General features: G+C 44.7%; 1 protein-coding gene across 1 annotated transcript in view; it reads right to left on the reverse strand.

The window, feature by feature from the left end:
* The window catches only part of CPZ (carboxypeptidase Z), a 33,270-nt gene extending 19,494 nt beyond the window's left edge, over positions 1–13,776 (reverse strand). The window contains exons 1-3 of the mRNA XM_061468033.1: positions 13,436–13,776; positions 1,371–1,394; positions 121–495 (exon numbers count right to left, since the gene is read on the reverse strand). Of these exons, the coding sequence (XP_061324017.1) occupies positions 121–495; positions 1,371–1,394; positions 13,436–13,523 (487 nt within the window). The 5' untranslated portion in view covers positions 13,524–13,776. The remainder of the gene's footprint in view (positions 1–120; positions 496–1,370; positions 1,395–13,435) is intronic.
* Positions 13,777–16,788: the final 3,012 nt, after the last annotated feature.

Raw genomic sequence — 16,788 nt, forward strand, 5'->3', positions numbered from 1 at the left:
TAGGAAGGGGATTAACTCTATCCCAGCCAAAACCAGGACACATAGACACATCAAGCTGAGTGAGATGAGACCCTTCCCATCTAGATGAGTAAGATGCATCAGCAGCGCTTCCTTCCTTACCTCGCAGCTTTGCCAATGGGTCAAAACAGCCCTCTTCTTCTCCAGCAAAAAAACGATCACAGTCTAAGAAGTAGGGCCAAGCCATGTCTATTGCATCAAAGGCATGGAGGCAATTCTTTTTCAGTTTTTCACAGACATGCCTGCAAGGCTTTATTACTTTGTCCTTTTCGCACTGTGGGGCCAGCACCGAGCAGCCCAGGAGCCTCAGGTCTGGATTGCATTCTCCCTGGAGCAAGTTTTGCAGCACGCTGATGAGGATGTACTCAGAGCTGTACTCAATCACTTCTCGAGATTTCTGATCCAGAAAATTAGGATATGACATTTGAGTATAGGTAACATCAGTGCAAGAACTTAAGGCAATGTCCACGCATTTGGCTATGAAAAGGAGACGAACATAAGAAAAGTCACTTCACTGATACTCTGCACAATTCAAAGGCAGCATAACAAATAACATTGCAATGAACTTATTTTTTTTTTGTTCACAGATAAACTGGAGGCAGTTTGCAATACTCTCAAATGAATCTGTTGTCTAAAACCATTTATAGAAAGATGATGGAAAGTATGCTTGGTCTGGAGATTGATTGTGAACAGTCTGATGCAAGTAGATTTCATTCAGAATTCAGATGGTCTCTGATAATTTGATAGGGCATCAAAGTTTATCTGATTGATAAAGATTGTTTCTAAAATAAGATTTATGTTGTTAATTCAATACCTGAACAGCAATGAAAGAATAAATACCTGACCAGAAAACACCGGAGTACTGGGCAACATGAGACTTCATTTAAAAAATATCTTGGAAAACATCAAAATCAATAAAGCGTGTTTTCTGGAAACAAAGGCTGTCTCATACGCATAGAATTATAGAATGGTTTGTGTTAGAAAGGACCTTAAAGCTCATCTAGTTCCAACCCCCCTGCCATGGGCAAGGGACAACGTTTTAAGAAGGATAAATGTTAGTAATATCTTCAACCCACTTGGAAGTGAAAAGGGAGTAGTAAGAGAGATGTCTCTTTGTAAAATGACTGGCTATTATGGTAATAGGCCTACATTTGAGACTCCTCTTGCTAATGTCTCTGGCTGGTAAAAAATGCCATTGTCACAGCAGCAAAATCCTGCTTTATGTGAAAGAGATCATCTCTCTAGGAACAAGACCTACTATAGCACCGACATTAGAACACTTGTCAGAAATAATTAAGAAATACTTAAGGTTTTGAGATTCTCCAAGGACAGCAGGTGAAGTCACAACATACCTTTCTGTACAGTTTGGCATTGACCTGCAAATAAAGAGGAAAAAAAAACCCAAAACATTATGGGGCATGTGTCCATTGTGCTTCCTTATGTTAAGAATTGTCCAATCTGGTAGCCCCAAAAGGGTTGCTGCAGCAATATGCCCTGAGGTCCAGGCATACCAGGGACAAACATGTATTGCCAAAAGGGACATATCACATAGATACACAAAGAGAAAACACAGTACAGGCAAGTACACCAGCTAGTCACTATGAAAGACCATTAATAGGAACGAAGTACAGGCGGATCCCTCCAGTAGTTCATCCTGGACACACTGAGACCCCAGTTGCTGTCCCCTGAGGCCATTGATCTCCCAGTTGCCTCATGCACTGACACGTATGCTGGTCTCTCTGACAGCTGGCCCAGATCCAGGGGTTTCACTGGTAGCCAAGCCCCAGGACTTGACAATATATCTAAAGTGTGGTTGTATAAGAAATCAGGCCTATATTTGAAAAAGACACTGAGCTGCCCAGCCCTGACAACTTGTTAATATTTCTAGGTGTGCTTAAAAACTGTAAATTGAGTGCCTAGGAAATGTCAGTAATGTAAATGTAGGTCTTTAGTAATCTGTTTTAATCTAACAGTGCATATGAGTCCTTCCATACGTACTAAGATGCCTTATGGATCTTTCCGCCATAACACTGTGCATACCTTTTCTGTAAAGCAATTAAGCCTTTGGTGGATATGAGGGGATGTATTTCTTCCCCATCCCACTTCATCCTATCTCTAGCAACTGCATTTTTAATCCTTTTAATAACATCTTAAAACTAATTATTTTCCTGCCCAACTGCTCTCAAGGGAAAGCTTTTCCAAAAGCTCGCTCCTCTAATGGCTAGAAATTGCCTTTTAATTTCCTGCCTAAAAGTATTTGTGGCCAGTTTATAACCATCTGTTGTTGTGCCAGCATTGTCCTTTAGCTTAAATAGTTCTCTGCATTCCCTGGTGCATGCTTTCATTATGTGATTGCAGAGAGCAACCAGATCCCCTTCCTTAGCTTTCTATTTGCTAAGTGAAATAAATGATGCTCTCTGATTTTGACGGAACATGGTTTGATGGCCAAGGAGAGGTCTCTCTTGCTCATCTGGCCAATAATCCTATATTGCCCTTCTCTTATAACAGCAACTAAAGAAAAATATTGCTACCAAGGTATCAGAGCTCGTTTTCACCATTGCCTCACAGGAGCTAAGCCACTATGCACAAGTTTTTTAAACACCAAGAGGTCTGCATTTCTTGTGATGTACTGGGGATCTAGCTATGTTGCTCTTTCTTGTAGCTCTCACTGGGGGACAGGAACATAGCATCTTGCTCAGTGAATTGAGCATTTGCCTTCGTAAGACCAAATTCATTATATATTTTTTTCTACCAAGTTTAAACTTCTATTCCTGGCATGTTTGTTTAAATATAATCATCTGCATATGTGTTGCTAACGAGCTGATCCTTCTTTAGCCAAAATAAAATCATTATAATGAGAACAAAATTAAACCTGGAATTTTATCTTGGAGGGAGACATTTAATTGGAAATTCGTCTGGTTCTATATTATGAATTGTCATTGATCCACATTACCTCATAAAACAAATGAGAGGTCAGACCTAGCAGAAACAGCCCATCTCCAACACCAGCAAGTTCTGGTAAGCAGCAAGCTGGAAAAAATTACATCGATTCAAAGTTCTTTCCTGACTTGGTACATTATGTTAACAGCAATAAACAATACCTGGTTCATCAACAGTGCCTTCTGTTATAGATTTCAGTGTTTCCCTTAGTTAGGCACAATCCCCTCAGTGAGTTAGTTATTAAGGTTAAGGCATTTCTAAAAAAGCTTCATCTCAAATGGATACTGCAAGTACATATGGGGACAATCAAGGAATAGCCTTTTGTACAGTGCTAGCTGAGAAAGAGGAAGGAGTGATCTCTTGTTAGTAAGAGCTCCAGCAATTATCCTGCTGATAGAATTGTATGCTGCTACCTTTCTGAATCTGGGTAGTCTTATATCTTAATGCCATCATACCCACAACAGCTTGTGAAGCCTTGGATGCAAGTGTGGAGCCAGCCAAACATTCCATCAGAGGGGAAAACTTGGTGTGGATGGGATTGCCTTGAGTTCAGCCACGTCCCAACGAGATGAGTGACACTCTCTCTGGTTATCAGCAGGGTTGTCAGCAATGAATCTCCTTCCTTACATTGAAGGGTGGCTTAAGGAATACTTGCTATTTTTTTTCTCCTCAGCAGAAAATTACTGTATTGTAGCTATTATTTTAGACTAAAGGCTCATGTATGCCAAGTATAGCTTTTCGTGGGATTATTTGGGGAGTATGAATGGTCTTTCCACAGTTGCTCAGGTTTCCTCAAAGGTAAGAGTCATTTCCCTTCTGCTGGCTCCATGACCAAGCTACAAATGTCCTTTTTGTTTATCCCTCCAGCATGCACTGATCAAATCACAAAAGCAAAGCACACACCATATCCCAGACCACTACTACTGTGGAGGAGTGCTATAGCCATCAGTCATCTGACACGTGGCACAAAACTGCTTTCAATGGTGTCTCAGTATTCTGCTAATTCAGCTGGAGCAAAAAAGGTATTTTAGCAACAAGCTGGAACAAGCAGAGGAAACCAAAGGGAAAATGCAGCAGGCAGGGTCTGGGCATGGTGTTGCTGCTTCGCCCTGCTCTGGCTCTCTGAGAAGCAGCAGCAACCTTACTGTGTTTAGCAGATGCCTATTTCTGCTCAGCTGGCCAGGAGAGGTTCCGGGAAGTAATGGATAGCCATTGGAAGAGATACATAAAATTTATCCAAGTCATACGCTGTAGCTGGGTTCATAAGAGGACTGGGTCATTTCGTGAGCAGATGTTAGTACAGGAGAGGTAAAGGCAGCTTTGGTTTCAGACTGTCTGCTACCTGGCTTCTACACTTTATTATTTTGATCAAATTAGGGAGAGAGGCAATCTATAAAGCAACATGGCTATTATTAACAAAGATGCTGACTGAAGAGGACAGATTAATTTTTTTTGGATGAGGAACCCAAATCTGTATAAACCTTTCCCATGGCAACTAAAGTTGTTCATCTCAGTGTATGATAATCAGGGGTGGTTCTACTGCACAAGATAAAGCTTTTCATTACTTTTGGCCAAGGATGTCCCTCACAAACTCAGAGCTACGAAGACTCATTCATTAATTAGCATCAAAATTGACTCCTTCTTTCTGGGTCCTAAGCCTAGATCTAAGTTTAGGCTTAAATCTAAGCCTCATGGTTTTTTTTTATTGCACTGTGTTGTTTTCCCTCTGTATTTCTCTGCTAGAGACTTCTTCACAGCTTCGTCTGCTTTCAGATGTCAGTTCTGCCCTAACTATAACACTTCTCCCCACCACAGTACAAGCTGCTATATGACCTATTTGTCAGCCACAGCTCTGTCTGTGAACACCCATGATTGAAAATGCTTATCAGCAGACAATATGCATAAAAGCAAGAGAGAAAAGTTCTGTGTTTTCCAGACCTTGTTTTATAGCAAGTCTTAAATGTTGTGTGCTGATGTGGTGCTTGGACTTCTCCTATGTGTCCTATTGCCAATGCTTGCATATGTTTTGGAGGGTGCGGCTCTGTGAGGGCCAAAGATAACTGTCCAGTATGTGCACTTATGTAAATAAGTGTGGATGCACGTAGCTGGGCCAGAGCCTGGAGAGCAGGCAGCAGGAAACCCTCCGAGGCCAGCTCCAGAGCCACAGCTGCGTGCTCTATTCCTGAAGCTTTGCAACCATGGCTTTGTGTCTCTGCACATAGAAAGAACCAACAAATCCCTGTCCCTACCCATTATAGCTCATTTTGTAAGAGGTCTGGCAATGCCAGAAGAGTTCAGCCGCTCACTGTCTCTTTAAAATGGTATACAGAAGGTTTCTCAGGTCTCCAGATTAGCTTGGCAGGCTTCAGTTGCTGCTGCTTCTGTGTTTGAAGGAGCTTACATCTCTTCTTTGAGCAGAGGCTTCCCTGGGCTTAGAAAGAGACAACACTGCCTCCTCTCACAGTCCCATCCACAGACAGGTTGGTACAAAGAGACCTTTTTCTTCCTGACCCAGAACAGCCTTTTCCATTTTTTTGTGTTTATTTCTGTACTCTGTCTATTCCACCAGGGCTACAGAAGTGCTTTCAGTAGTACAGCTTCTATTTAAGATTATGGATAAAACACCTTATTGAAGGGGAGAAAAGCCATTTCAAGCTTTCTGAGCCCTCCGTTTAATATATTCTCCTGGTTTTAATTTGCAAAGGCAAGCTTGAAAATCTACAGTGCAGCACATACATATTTTACTGCCAAGCTTACATTTTTTCCCCTTGATGATTCAGCACTGAAAGAAGCAAGCCACTGTGATTAACCCTAACCCAGACAATAGAGCTGAACAACTAATTCTACTGCACATGGCTTGGCCACTTGCCTTTTCAAGAGCAAAGCCAACAAGAGACTTATGTGCTTGAGCATATGGAACAAGCCCAAGGGCCAGTCTTAAACTCAAATATATAAATCATTCAGTGAGGCTACACAATTACATTGTTATGACTGACAGATCTAGCAAGATTAGATAATATATCTTGTACAGACCAGCACACCCCCTACCAGCTTTCTGGGTTTTTGTACAATACTGTTTTAAACTGGAAGACATTTGTATTCATTTTAGAGTATTCATAGCCAAACCTTCTACTTTTCTAAACTAAGCATTTTGGTTTCTGATCATATTAGTGTTACTCGTGGGTTCTACATGCTTCATTGAGTCAGCCTTTGCAACTACAAGCTGCCTTGTAACACTAAAAGGACAAAACTCAGTATCAGCAATAATATGCAAACACTGCTGGGCTGTACCATTTTGCTCAACATCGCACATGACAAACCACAACCTGCCTTCGGAGCCAGCTCCCAACTACAGCACGAGGACAAGAGGAGATCCATTACAGAATACTGTAATAGAGCAGAATTGCCAGGAGAAGGATGCAGAAGTAAAAAAAGTAATGGAACTGGTGGCAGGGGAATGAGCCAGCCGAGTAGCTTGGCTAGGTGGAAAATGGTTAAGCAGAAAAAGCAGCAAAGATGACAGCTACGTATCTACATACATGCAGGGGCAGAAGTGGAGAAGATCACAAGCCACACAGAAGAATTCCAGGAAAACTGGAGGAGAAGAGGAATGATTGCAAAATGCAGACCATGTGGTTTCTTCTGTTTCTGGATACATCAAAGCTTTTGTGAGCAGAGGACTGAATTCCTGTTACTAATCACTCACTCCAGCAATTGCTGAAACTGTCCCAGGGGAGTGATGTGGTTGCAAAGGGGCAGAAGCAGTAGGCAGGGCCTCGATGTGCAGGAAGTGAGACAAGCCCTGCTTTAGCCCTGCTCCTTCACATGAAGAAGCCTGAAAGCACCTGAAAGAGATTAATGCCTAATCTGCCTTCACTTTGCAGCGCAAGATCACAGCAGGAAGACACAAACCAGTGTTTGCTATTAATCATCCTTCTTTCTGACCTTCCTTCTGCCTGGCATTTAGTCAAACACCCATTTTTACTGAATTACTGAAGGTGTTCCCAGAGCAATGACACTGCAGTTGGCTCTCCTGGACTGCTCCTTTCACGAGGCTGTCTGGAGACTGCAAGAAGATGTTGCAGCTTTCGCATGGGTGATGGGAGTTCATGCAACCACAGGTCAAAATACCTGCAGATGCACACCAAGACATTGCCACTCAGCAATGGCTTAAAGCTGGCCTCAGTGGTGGCGAGTTATTCTCTCTTGTTTCTAATTGTCCAGATGCAATCCAAACAGGACTGCAATTGTAGGAGCCTAAAAGAACTGATGCAGAGCGTTTTTTTCTACCCATCTGTCATAGAATCACCGAATAGTTAGGGTTGGAAAGGACCTTAAGATCATCTGTTCTACCCCCATGACATGGGCAGGGACACCTCATACTAAACCATTTCATCCAAGGCTCTGTCCAACCTGGCCTTGAACACTGCCAGGGATGGAGCATTCACAACTTCCCTGGGCAACCCATTCCAGTGCCTCACCACCCTCACAGTCAAGAACTTCTTCCTTATATCCAATCTAAACTTCCCCTGTTTAAATTTGAACCCATTACCCCTTGTCCTATCACTACAGTCCCTAGTGAAGAGTCCCTCTCCAGCATCCTTGTAGGCCCCCTTCAGATACTGGAAGGCTGCTATGAGGTATCCATACAGTCTGTCCCTACTGCATGTCTTGGTACCTCTAATGACAAGATCCCTGCTGTCACCACATAGAATACATCTGTGTCTCTGGCCAGTAAGTGCTGCTCCAGGGAGTCCTGTGTGCTGAAAATCTTGAGCATAAACATGATTCCCCAAACAAAAACCACTAGATGCCCTTTTTTGGCCTCAGCTGAGATATTTTCCAAGTTGTGAGGGAAAAATCACAGATTGGGCAAATAAAACATGATGAAGACAATGACAACAAAATGGCCCAACAGTTTCCAAGTTGGCTGAAGGCTTGCTGGGCTGCACATGCAGCTGCTGCTGAACGTGCATTTGCTGTGTGCCAAGATGACCTGGAGACATTTTGAGACCATCTCCCGGTGTCTGGTCAGTGAAGGAAAGAGAAAGCTGCTCAGACCTGGACGATGTTGCTGTTAAACCAACAGCTGGGGAGAGAAGGTGGAATAGGTTGGGAAATCTCTACAACTGCCATCTAAGGGATCAGGGTGACTAAAGAAGGGTGAAAACACTTATTAGGCCTGGAGCTGTGATGCCTTCATAGCTTACTTTGTGACTATATACTCTGTATAGACCAGTTCCTACTGCCTAAGGACACTGTACTCTCTACTAAGTGCTGTGCTTTAGTCAGCAGTTTACCACAGAGTCAAAAGCTTACCTTTGAGTAATGTTGAATGCCATGGCACAGGGGATCATATCTGAAAAATTGTGGCTTTTATCTTGCATGCTACAATCCTTACAAAACGTTTGCCAAAACATCATTCCGTCCTTTATAAACACAGCCTGTGCAGCCCCCTAGCATAACAGTCTTTTCATTAGTTCAGATGTATGAGAACTATTGGAGTTAACATTGCATCTGATTCTTCTGCAGCTGGTTGAGTTTTAGCCAAATGTGGTACTTTTATGTTATGAAAGATTGACAGTTAATTCAACAGCCTTGACTTAAAAATGCGTGCTTCAGTCTCGTACTGTCTCCTGGATAAGGGTGTCCTGTTATAACCCTGTAAAACTGGGGTGACAAGTAAATCAATGGAGTCACAACAGGATAAACAAAGGGATTGAAATTCCAGTTTTATTTCTGAAATAGGTTGAGCAACCCCAAGTCCTTGAACTCCATTCACCTATGACAGCTGTATCCAGCTAAGGGGGTGACTTTGTCCAAACAAGATTCAGTACTCATGAAAGCCCTGGGTCATAAAAGCCCAGCAAACAGACCAGGATGTGGCCCACCAGTTTCAAACACCATGTTCACAACATGATAGGCAACTTCTTCATGCTACCTCTGTGCTTACACCTCCTCAGACAATGGCATCTGTGACATTTATCCAACATTTGGTCCATTCTTGAGAAGGGGATGGCTCTTGTATGGCCTAGGCTACTCAAAAGGGACCACAGTAGCCATCAGCCAGCCAGCACCCCCAAACACCTCTTGACTGTGTGAAGGGAAAGGCAATGTCTACAAATGTTAAAGGGGAACAACCATCAGTGTTACTATGTTTTGCTAAAAGTCTAGCTGCCCCTTAGGGGTTTTGCTCAAGTTTTGACTTCTATGTATTTACATCTTAAAAATGTCTGAACAAGTACTCTGAAGAAAACTTTGCCTTCAGATTAAAATCATGCATAAACTGCTTCAGCAATAAAAGGATATACCTGTGTATTGTATTTTCAATATAAACTTCCCCACGTAAGTGGCTGTTTCTGATCCCATTTCCCATGTTAAATGTAGCAGAAGATCATTGCTAAAATAATAACCGTGTAGAAATAGTAGAGTTAGTGGCAGGAATCCAGAGCAGCTCACATGACTGGGTGATGACAGCTGCTTTTACAAGAGCTGGAATTTCTCATCTTGTGACGATGTAGATGCTAGTTCTGCATGTTTTGCTTTGTTTTGAAGAGACTGGGAAAAACCCATCTTGGGTGCAGCAGGAGATATTCCTACAGCTTGGGCTTTCCCACATGTGGTGGCACAGCACTGTGGCCGTACTCGACGTCTGTGCCTGCCCATGCTGGCCATAGCAGGATGAAGGACCCAGCTGGCAGTGATAGTCCTGGGGCAGAGGAGCACACCGCTGCCTGGGCACTCAGTGCAGTCACACACGTGAGAGCAGCAGTAGCTCTGTGCGCACACAGCCATGGCTTTCACCAGGAAACAAGCATTAGAAATGTCCGCAGGTGAATTAACATGCTCAGGTCCCATCAAGTTGGGGCCAGTGTGAAGCTTGCAGAAGAAAATGACTCATTTAGCAAAAACCATGGCATGCTATTGAGTTAGGAATGGCAGAGAAGGGGGGGGGGGGGGGAATGCATAGCATCTACAAGCAAAAGGCTTCACAGTTATATGTGAAGCCATTTTTCTGTCAGTCTTAGTGTCACAGCTTAGAGAGGAGCCAGTGCCACAAAATTTGGGCATTTTCTCTGGCATTATTTCTGGCAATCCAGAAGAAATACAGCACCTGTCCCCTGCTTCCACCCTGGTGGATTTTCCCTCCCCGTCTCTCTCCCTTATCACAGAATCAACTAGGTTGAAAAAGACCTTTAAGATCAAGTCCAGCTGTTACCCTAGAGCTGCCAAGACCACCACTAAACCATGTCACTAAGGGCCTCATCTACATCCTTGAACACTTCCAGGGATGGTGATTCCACCACTGCCCTGGGCAGCCTGTTCCAGTGCCTCACCACCCTCTCAGCGAAGATTTTCCTCATAGCCAATCTAAACCTTTCCCTAGCACAGCTTGAGGCGGTTTCCTCTTGTCCTATCACTTGTTACTTGGGCAAAGTAACACCACCCCATTTCCTCCCATCTCCTCCCGGTTAAACTCAGGGATGGGCAAGCTCAGTAGCAGGGCGAGCCAAGAAGATGAGGAACACCAAGGTGCTTGGGCGAGGAGTAGACCCACAGGTGACAAGCGTGCTAGCCTGTGCTACCTCCCACCTCCACAGCCTCAGCTCCGACAGCTCCGCTCCTCACCAGCAGCATCCGACTGGCCACGTACCCGAAACACGCTTTAACTGCTCGCGCAGGGAGGACAAGAGGCTGGGGCACACCCTTGCTGCTCAGAGCCGGCCCAGCTCCGGTGGCCCCCCGCCGCCTGCTCGAGCCGAGGAGCCCACACGGTGGCACTACAGACGGTGGCCGCTCCGCGGCAGGGACCGTCGGGAGCGGCTTGTGCGGTGTCACCTCCCCGCTCACCCTGCGAGTCCCGGGGGGTCGCACACCTGCCTGAGCACAGCCCACCCCTGCGCCAGTGGTCGCCAGGAAAGCATTCTCTGCTCATGAGTGTGCAGGAGGGGTTTCATTGCTATTACATTACAGCCTCAGACTGACCCCCGATAGCATCTCAGTGCTAGAGCTGGTCCCGGCTGCAAGGGAGTCACCTGCTTTCAGCATTCTGAGGTGTGCGACTTCAGCCTGCTTCTACTTTATTTTTTGCTGTCAGTGCTGCATTTAACTCATTGCCGCTGGAATGCATCAGTCTGCGGCAGAGATCAGCGCCGCTCAAAACAAGAACCTGTGCTATTACCTCCCTCCACCAAAGGCTGCCCATCTTTCAGGAAAAAAGTGCTAAGCTGTACTTTTCTCTCCCAAACTAGAGGCTGAGAGGCCAGTAAAACTCATCAGGGTCTGGAAGTGCTGCTTCACAATGGGGCAATGTAGCATCTTATCTTGGGAAGGCAGTGGCTTACTGGCTCCCCGGGGATACAGGACACAGCTGGGGAGAAGGATCTGCCCTCTCTCAGTGGCATGGTTCCCAACCGCTGCTCTAAAAGCTCCCTGCAGCATGTGATGCCTGTGTCATATTGTGAACCTGGATGACAGTAATAATTTCCTTATTTTTCTAAACAGAAGAGCACAAAGCATTTTGTAAGGATGTTGATATTTCATTTTAGTTTCTTATTGAAAAAAAGCAAAATGAGTCACAGCAGAACGAATATCACTGATAAGTCCAGGCAGCCTGCAGAAACCGGCTCCAGCCCTGCTGGGAGTCAGGCAGTGGCACTGGCTCCTGCCGCCCTTCTCTCTGGAATGAGCAGCTCCAGGCTGGTCTCCTGCAGAGCACCACAGGCCTGCCCACTGAGATCTGCACAGGGGATCCCAAAACAGCAGAAAATCCCACTGCTACAGCTGAAGACATAACCTACTGCTCTGGATGCTGAGAGGAATTCTCTGCAAGATCTGTTTCTGAACACATGCAGCACCACAGTCCCCTTTCTTTTCATGTGGCCTGACATGACCTTATCTCCCCTTTAGAAAAGGAAGACCCTTAAGAAATCTTGCACGTCTCTCAATGTCCAAGTTGCTAGTTAATCGCATGGTCCAACATCCCTCCAAGTGTAAAGTGTGCCCCATCCTCATGCTACACACCATGTAGTGACATTAACAGCTCACTTTCCCTACCACTAGACATCCCTTTAGGGACTATTCACTAGAGATCCCTCTATTCAGCAGTCCAGTCCCATCACTTGCAAGGCGTTTCCATTGCCCGCCCTTCCTCAAGGTCTTCCCCAAAAACAGCGCAGTTCCAAACACAAAACATTCTGCTACAGCAGTTACCACTCAATAATCCATATATTTGCGGTTGCTAGGTTTAGTACCCCATGGTAAAACTTTGATCAGCTGGAACTGGAGCAGAATCATGCCTCACAGAGAAAGGGCATGTTGCAAACCACAACCTGTAATTGGCTGTAAATAGTCTACAACACTTCTTTTTGTACAGCTTTATCCAAAAATAAAATCCCTTTAGGCTGTGGTAGACCTCACTTTGATGTTCATGGGAACAGCACTCTCAAATTATATGCAGTATAAGGCACATGGACTGCACTGTGTAGCAGTTCAATGCCAGTACAGTCTACAGCTTATATTTAAGCACTGAAATAAAGCTAAATTTCCTGGAGTAACATTAAGGTCAGTTTCAGGTTAACTTATCCCTTCCTGTATTCCCATAAAATAAAGATTTTCTGAATCATTTTGAGTTTGAACTCTCTGAAAATAGTTTTCCTGGAATAGACCTTGTCACTACACAGGAATTCACCTCTCCACTATCCCCATATAAATGAAATTTGAATTAAGCCCATCCACTTGACAAAAAACACCATGTATTTTTAAAATATACTGTTAGTGTTTTTTATTAGTCAACTGGTTACTGAATCAAAAAGTTTTCAATTCATTTGGCAGCATGTTCCTATCTAACCTTTATTTGAATGGGTAAATCTGCCTTTCCAGCCAATCAATTCATACAAATTCCATATTGCTTATAGCAAGCTAAAACACACCCTACTGCTGTCGGAGCCTAATAAATCTTCTCATACTTTGGACTTGAAATAAGTGACCTAAAGCTAAAAGTAAGGAGAAGATGCTTTTCTTCAGCAGAAAAGCACACAGAAGGTCAAAAGTTCACCTTCCTGCAATCTGACTACCACATTCCTAGAAGGCAAGGCCAGAGATGGGAGAATCCTTTGCATTCCCCAAAACAGTGAGGGGGATCCTACCTACTAAGAACTCCATAAATTGACAGAAAGACACTTCTACACATGGCCTTAAGGGATAGTGATGGGGAAGCCTTACATTCCCTTCCATCACAGACTTGCTTTTCTGTTGCAAGGCCATGTCACCTCTTATCTTCCCATCCACACTTCCCAAGCACAACCCTAGTTTCATCACAGGCACTCTGCAGAGTTCAAAAGAACTGATCCCCTTGTCTCCAGGGGAGAGTGACAACTCCCACCTCCCTCATCTTGGAGCTGGAGCCCTTTGCTCTGCTCACCTCCAAGAGAAGGAAGGAGAGAAGAACTGGTACTTTTGGGGTGGTTAGCCTTACCTAAGGTCTCCTGGCCGGTTTCACAGTGGGGCGCCGGCTTGGTGGCCCTAAGCAGCCCGCCGAGGAGGAGCAGGAGCTTCAGGACCATGCTGGAGCTGCTTTGCGCAGGCAGCACAGTGATGTGGCACTCGCTGCCTGATGGAGCGGCTCCTCGCTGGGAGCCTCAGCTCTGGCTATCCAAGCTGCAGAGGAAATCAGTGCACTGCAAGGGCATGCCCACGTCTCACAGTATAAGCAGTCCAGGCGTCAGATTTCAAATAACATTTGAGCTTGGAAAGCAAAAAGCTTTGAGGCAGAGAGGGAGGAGGAATGAGCTCCCCCTCCCCTCTGCCTCCCGACCTTCCCTCTCTTCCAGCCTGGTTTACAGTTTCATAAACAGTTTGAGCTAAGGGAGGTCCCGCAAGGATGCGCCTGCTCCTCCCCGGCGGGTCTGATGCCTCTGCTCTTCATGCGGTTTTCCTATGGGACACGGGAGCTTCTTTAAACTGTGTCTTGAGCAAGAGCAACTGTCAGGAAAGAGCAGGGGGGAAAGAGACAGAGAAAGCAAACAATCGAAAGCAGCTTTCCTCCCAAAGAATGGTATTTCATAACCCACTTAACTGCAAGTTTAAGAGACAACAACAAAGGGGCTTTAAGCTGCATCCTCTCCAGCACAGACAGGATGGCAATCCACAAAATACTCACCAGGGTCCCCCTTCCAAATGCTCCTCCTGTTCATATTACTTAAGACCCAGTTTACAGAACCAAACTTGGAGGCACACCAGTATTTTCATAAAAAAATCCCTTCACAAAAACATAGATAAGATTCCAGAACATCGATGCAGGCTTTAACTGGATGGTAAACCTACATTAAGTTCATTTTAAATTGATATTTTTTTAGTTTTTTGTTTTTTTTTTCAGGGAAATGTGTGTTTTATGTTTTTATCACTATGCAACAGGTATGGTGAAGTTAGTCTTAGACTGGATGTGAACTCCTCGTTTCTTACCTACACATAAAAAGAATATCCTGCATGACAGGAAAATAGATTTTTCTTCAAAAATCTAGACCAAAACAGACCAAAGCATCCTATCTTTCCAGACAGTGCATATTCCTTTGAGGACAGATACCTGCTTAGACAAGAGGGCAGAGAATCTGTCCTTGCAGTTGGAGCACATTGGCTCCTTCTGATCACTATCAGAGAGATAAGTAAAGAGTTATGTTCCTATATGATAACGTAAATAACCCCCCCTATTGGGAAACACACTGAAGAGGCTGACAGGACAGGATGTCTGAAAGCAGCAGGATGTCTAAAAGCGTGGTCTCCAAGGGCAGGGGTACTTCATCTTCTGCCTAGCCCCGTGCAGCCTGCAGTCAGATGTTCTGAATACCAGTCTGCCACATTCGTACCTGATGTGCTCAGGTACAGCTGAGGGCACATCTAAGACCAGTTCCTGCTGCGTGCCTGGGCTGTGCATTTTGTGTTAAAGGAAAAGAATGAGGCTGTCCAGATCTAACCAAGTGATGTGGCTGAATTCCTTACAGCAAAAAAGGCTGCAGAGGTTATACAAACAGAAGCTGACTCTGTCCTTGCAAAAGCTGATGTTTTACTGTAAGTTTCTGCAGCCTTTAAGAGTATGGAGTGACATTTTTCCCATACATCCCAATGCTTTTGAGGTGAGCTCTGCTGCAGAACAAATCCTTCACTAGTTGTAATCCCATCATTTTTCCCCTTTTCTGTCTTTTGGTTGTTGACTTTTTTGTTTGTGCATGTGATTTCTCACTTGATTTCCCACCCTTCAGCCCGTCCTATCCTCATGCATATCTCCTCCCTTCCTCCACATTTCAAGCCTCCATCCCCAGTTTAGGTGCTGCATACTTTAAGGCCACACATTTTAAAATACCAGCAATCATAAGTTTTCTTTACCAGGATCCCACAAAACATTGCAAACCACTGACATGTGCTTTCAACAGTGCTATTTAGCATCACTGTAATACTCCAGATTCATATTGTGCTCTATACTTTGTCTCAAGAACTTAATTAATTAAATGATTGTGGTTCATATTCTATAATTTCTTGTTCTCAAGATTATTGTATCCATCTAATATTATTTGTAGCTTGTGTATGCATTGATTTCCGTACACCCCCCCCCAGTTCAACCATCCTTTGGGCCGTTATATCTTACTCATCAGAATCAAATGGGGACAGTATTTTCTCTGCCTTGCACAAGGCAGTACAAACTAGTGATTAACTTGGATAAGCTGTGGAACAAAAAGAGTCTTGTGTCTCATCATCATAGCAATACGCTCAGCATAATTAGCCTTGCCAAGAGTCAGGACTCCTTGGACTCAGTTCAGGCCTTCCAGGACCAGAGCTACTGCCTTTACACATAGCTGCAGTGTGCTATACTCGCTCCTGTGAGTCACCCTGGGTTTCCTAACAACATTGTCTAGAGCTACAGCAGGGCTTTAAGGGGCCACCACCTCAAATGACAGGAGCAGAGCTGTACCCATTCTTTGTGCTTCCAAGGTTATATCCTGCCCCAACAGCATCGTTGTCAGAGATTACCAGTACCCGAGTGTCCTGGGTTCAGCAGTAGCAGTCATTTCTCTCCTTCTTGGTAGCTGGTGCAGTGCAGTGTTTTGACTTTCGGCTTGGGAACAGAGCTGATAACAAGGATGTTTTGGTTTGGCCAAGGACTTTGTGAGCCTCATGCTCTGCCAGGGAGGAGGGGAAGCCAGGAGGAAGCAGAGACAGGACACCTGACCCAAACTGACCAAAGAGGTATTCTGTACCACAGCACGTCATGGCCAGGATGTAACTGGGAGTTAGCCGGAAGGGCTGGGAGACTGCAGGGTTGGAGGAGGTATCGGTCAGAACTTGGTCAGGCTGAGGGGGCTGAGTTATCGGTCGACTGGTGCTGAGGTGATGTATTCTCTTTTGTTATTTCATCATTATTATTATTGGTGGTAGCAGTAGTGATTTGTGTTATACCTTAGTTACTAAACTGCTCTTATCTCAACCCGGGGAGTTGCATTCTTTTCGATTCTCCTCTCTGTCCCTCCGGGAGTAGGGGGAGGGCAAGAAGGGGGTGGGGAGTGAGTGAACAAGCTGCCTGACTGGTTTTAAACCACGACACCAAGTTTGCACATACAGGTTTGTTCTAAACAGGAGAATGGAAGAACTGGCCTGGCTCAGCTTTAGCTCTTCCCCTGCAGCACCTGGGGTGTGGTGGGCTGTATGGCTCCTATACACACCAGCCGAGTAAGCTCTTCACATGTATGTACAATGAGGAAGCACTCAGTTCCTTAAGTTGTCTGGTTAAGGATTATTCAGTATAACAGAATAAACAAGTACCAAGGAAAGATAAATTAA

This window comes from Pezoporus flaviventris, unplaced genomic scaffold, assembly GCF_033815535.1.
Source record: "Pezoporus flaviventris isolate CSIRO_AGI_PZ_B2104156 unplaced genomic scaffold, CSIRO_AGI_Pfla_v1 ptg000002l, whole genome shotgun sequence".
Lineage (NCBI taxonomy): Eukaryota > Metazoa > Chordata > Aves > Psittaciformes > Psittacidae > Pezoporus > Pezoporus flaviventris.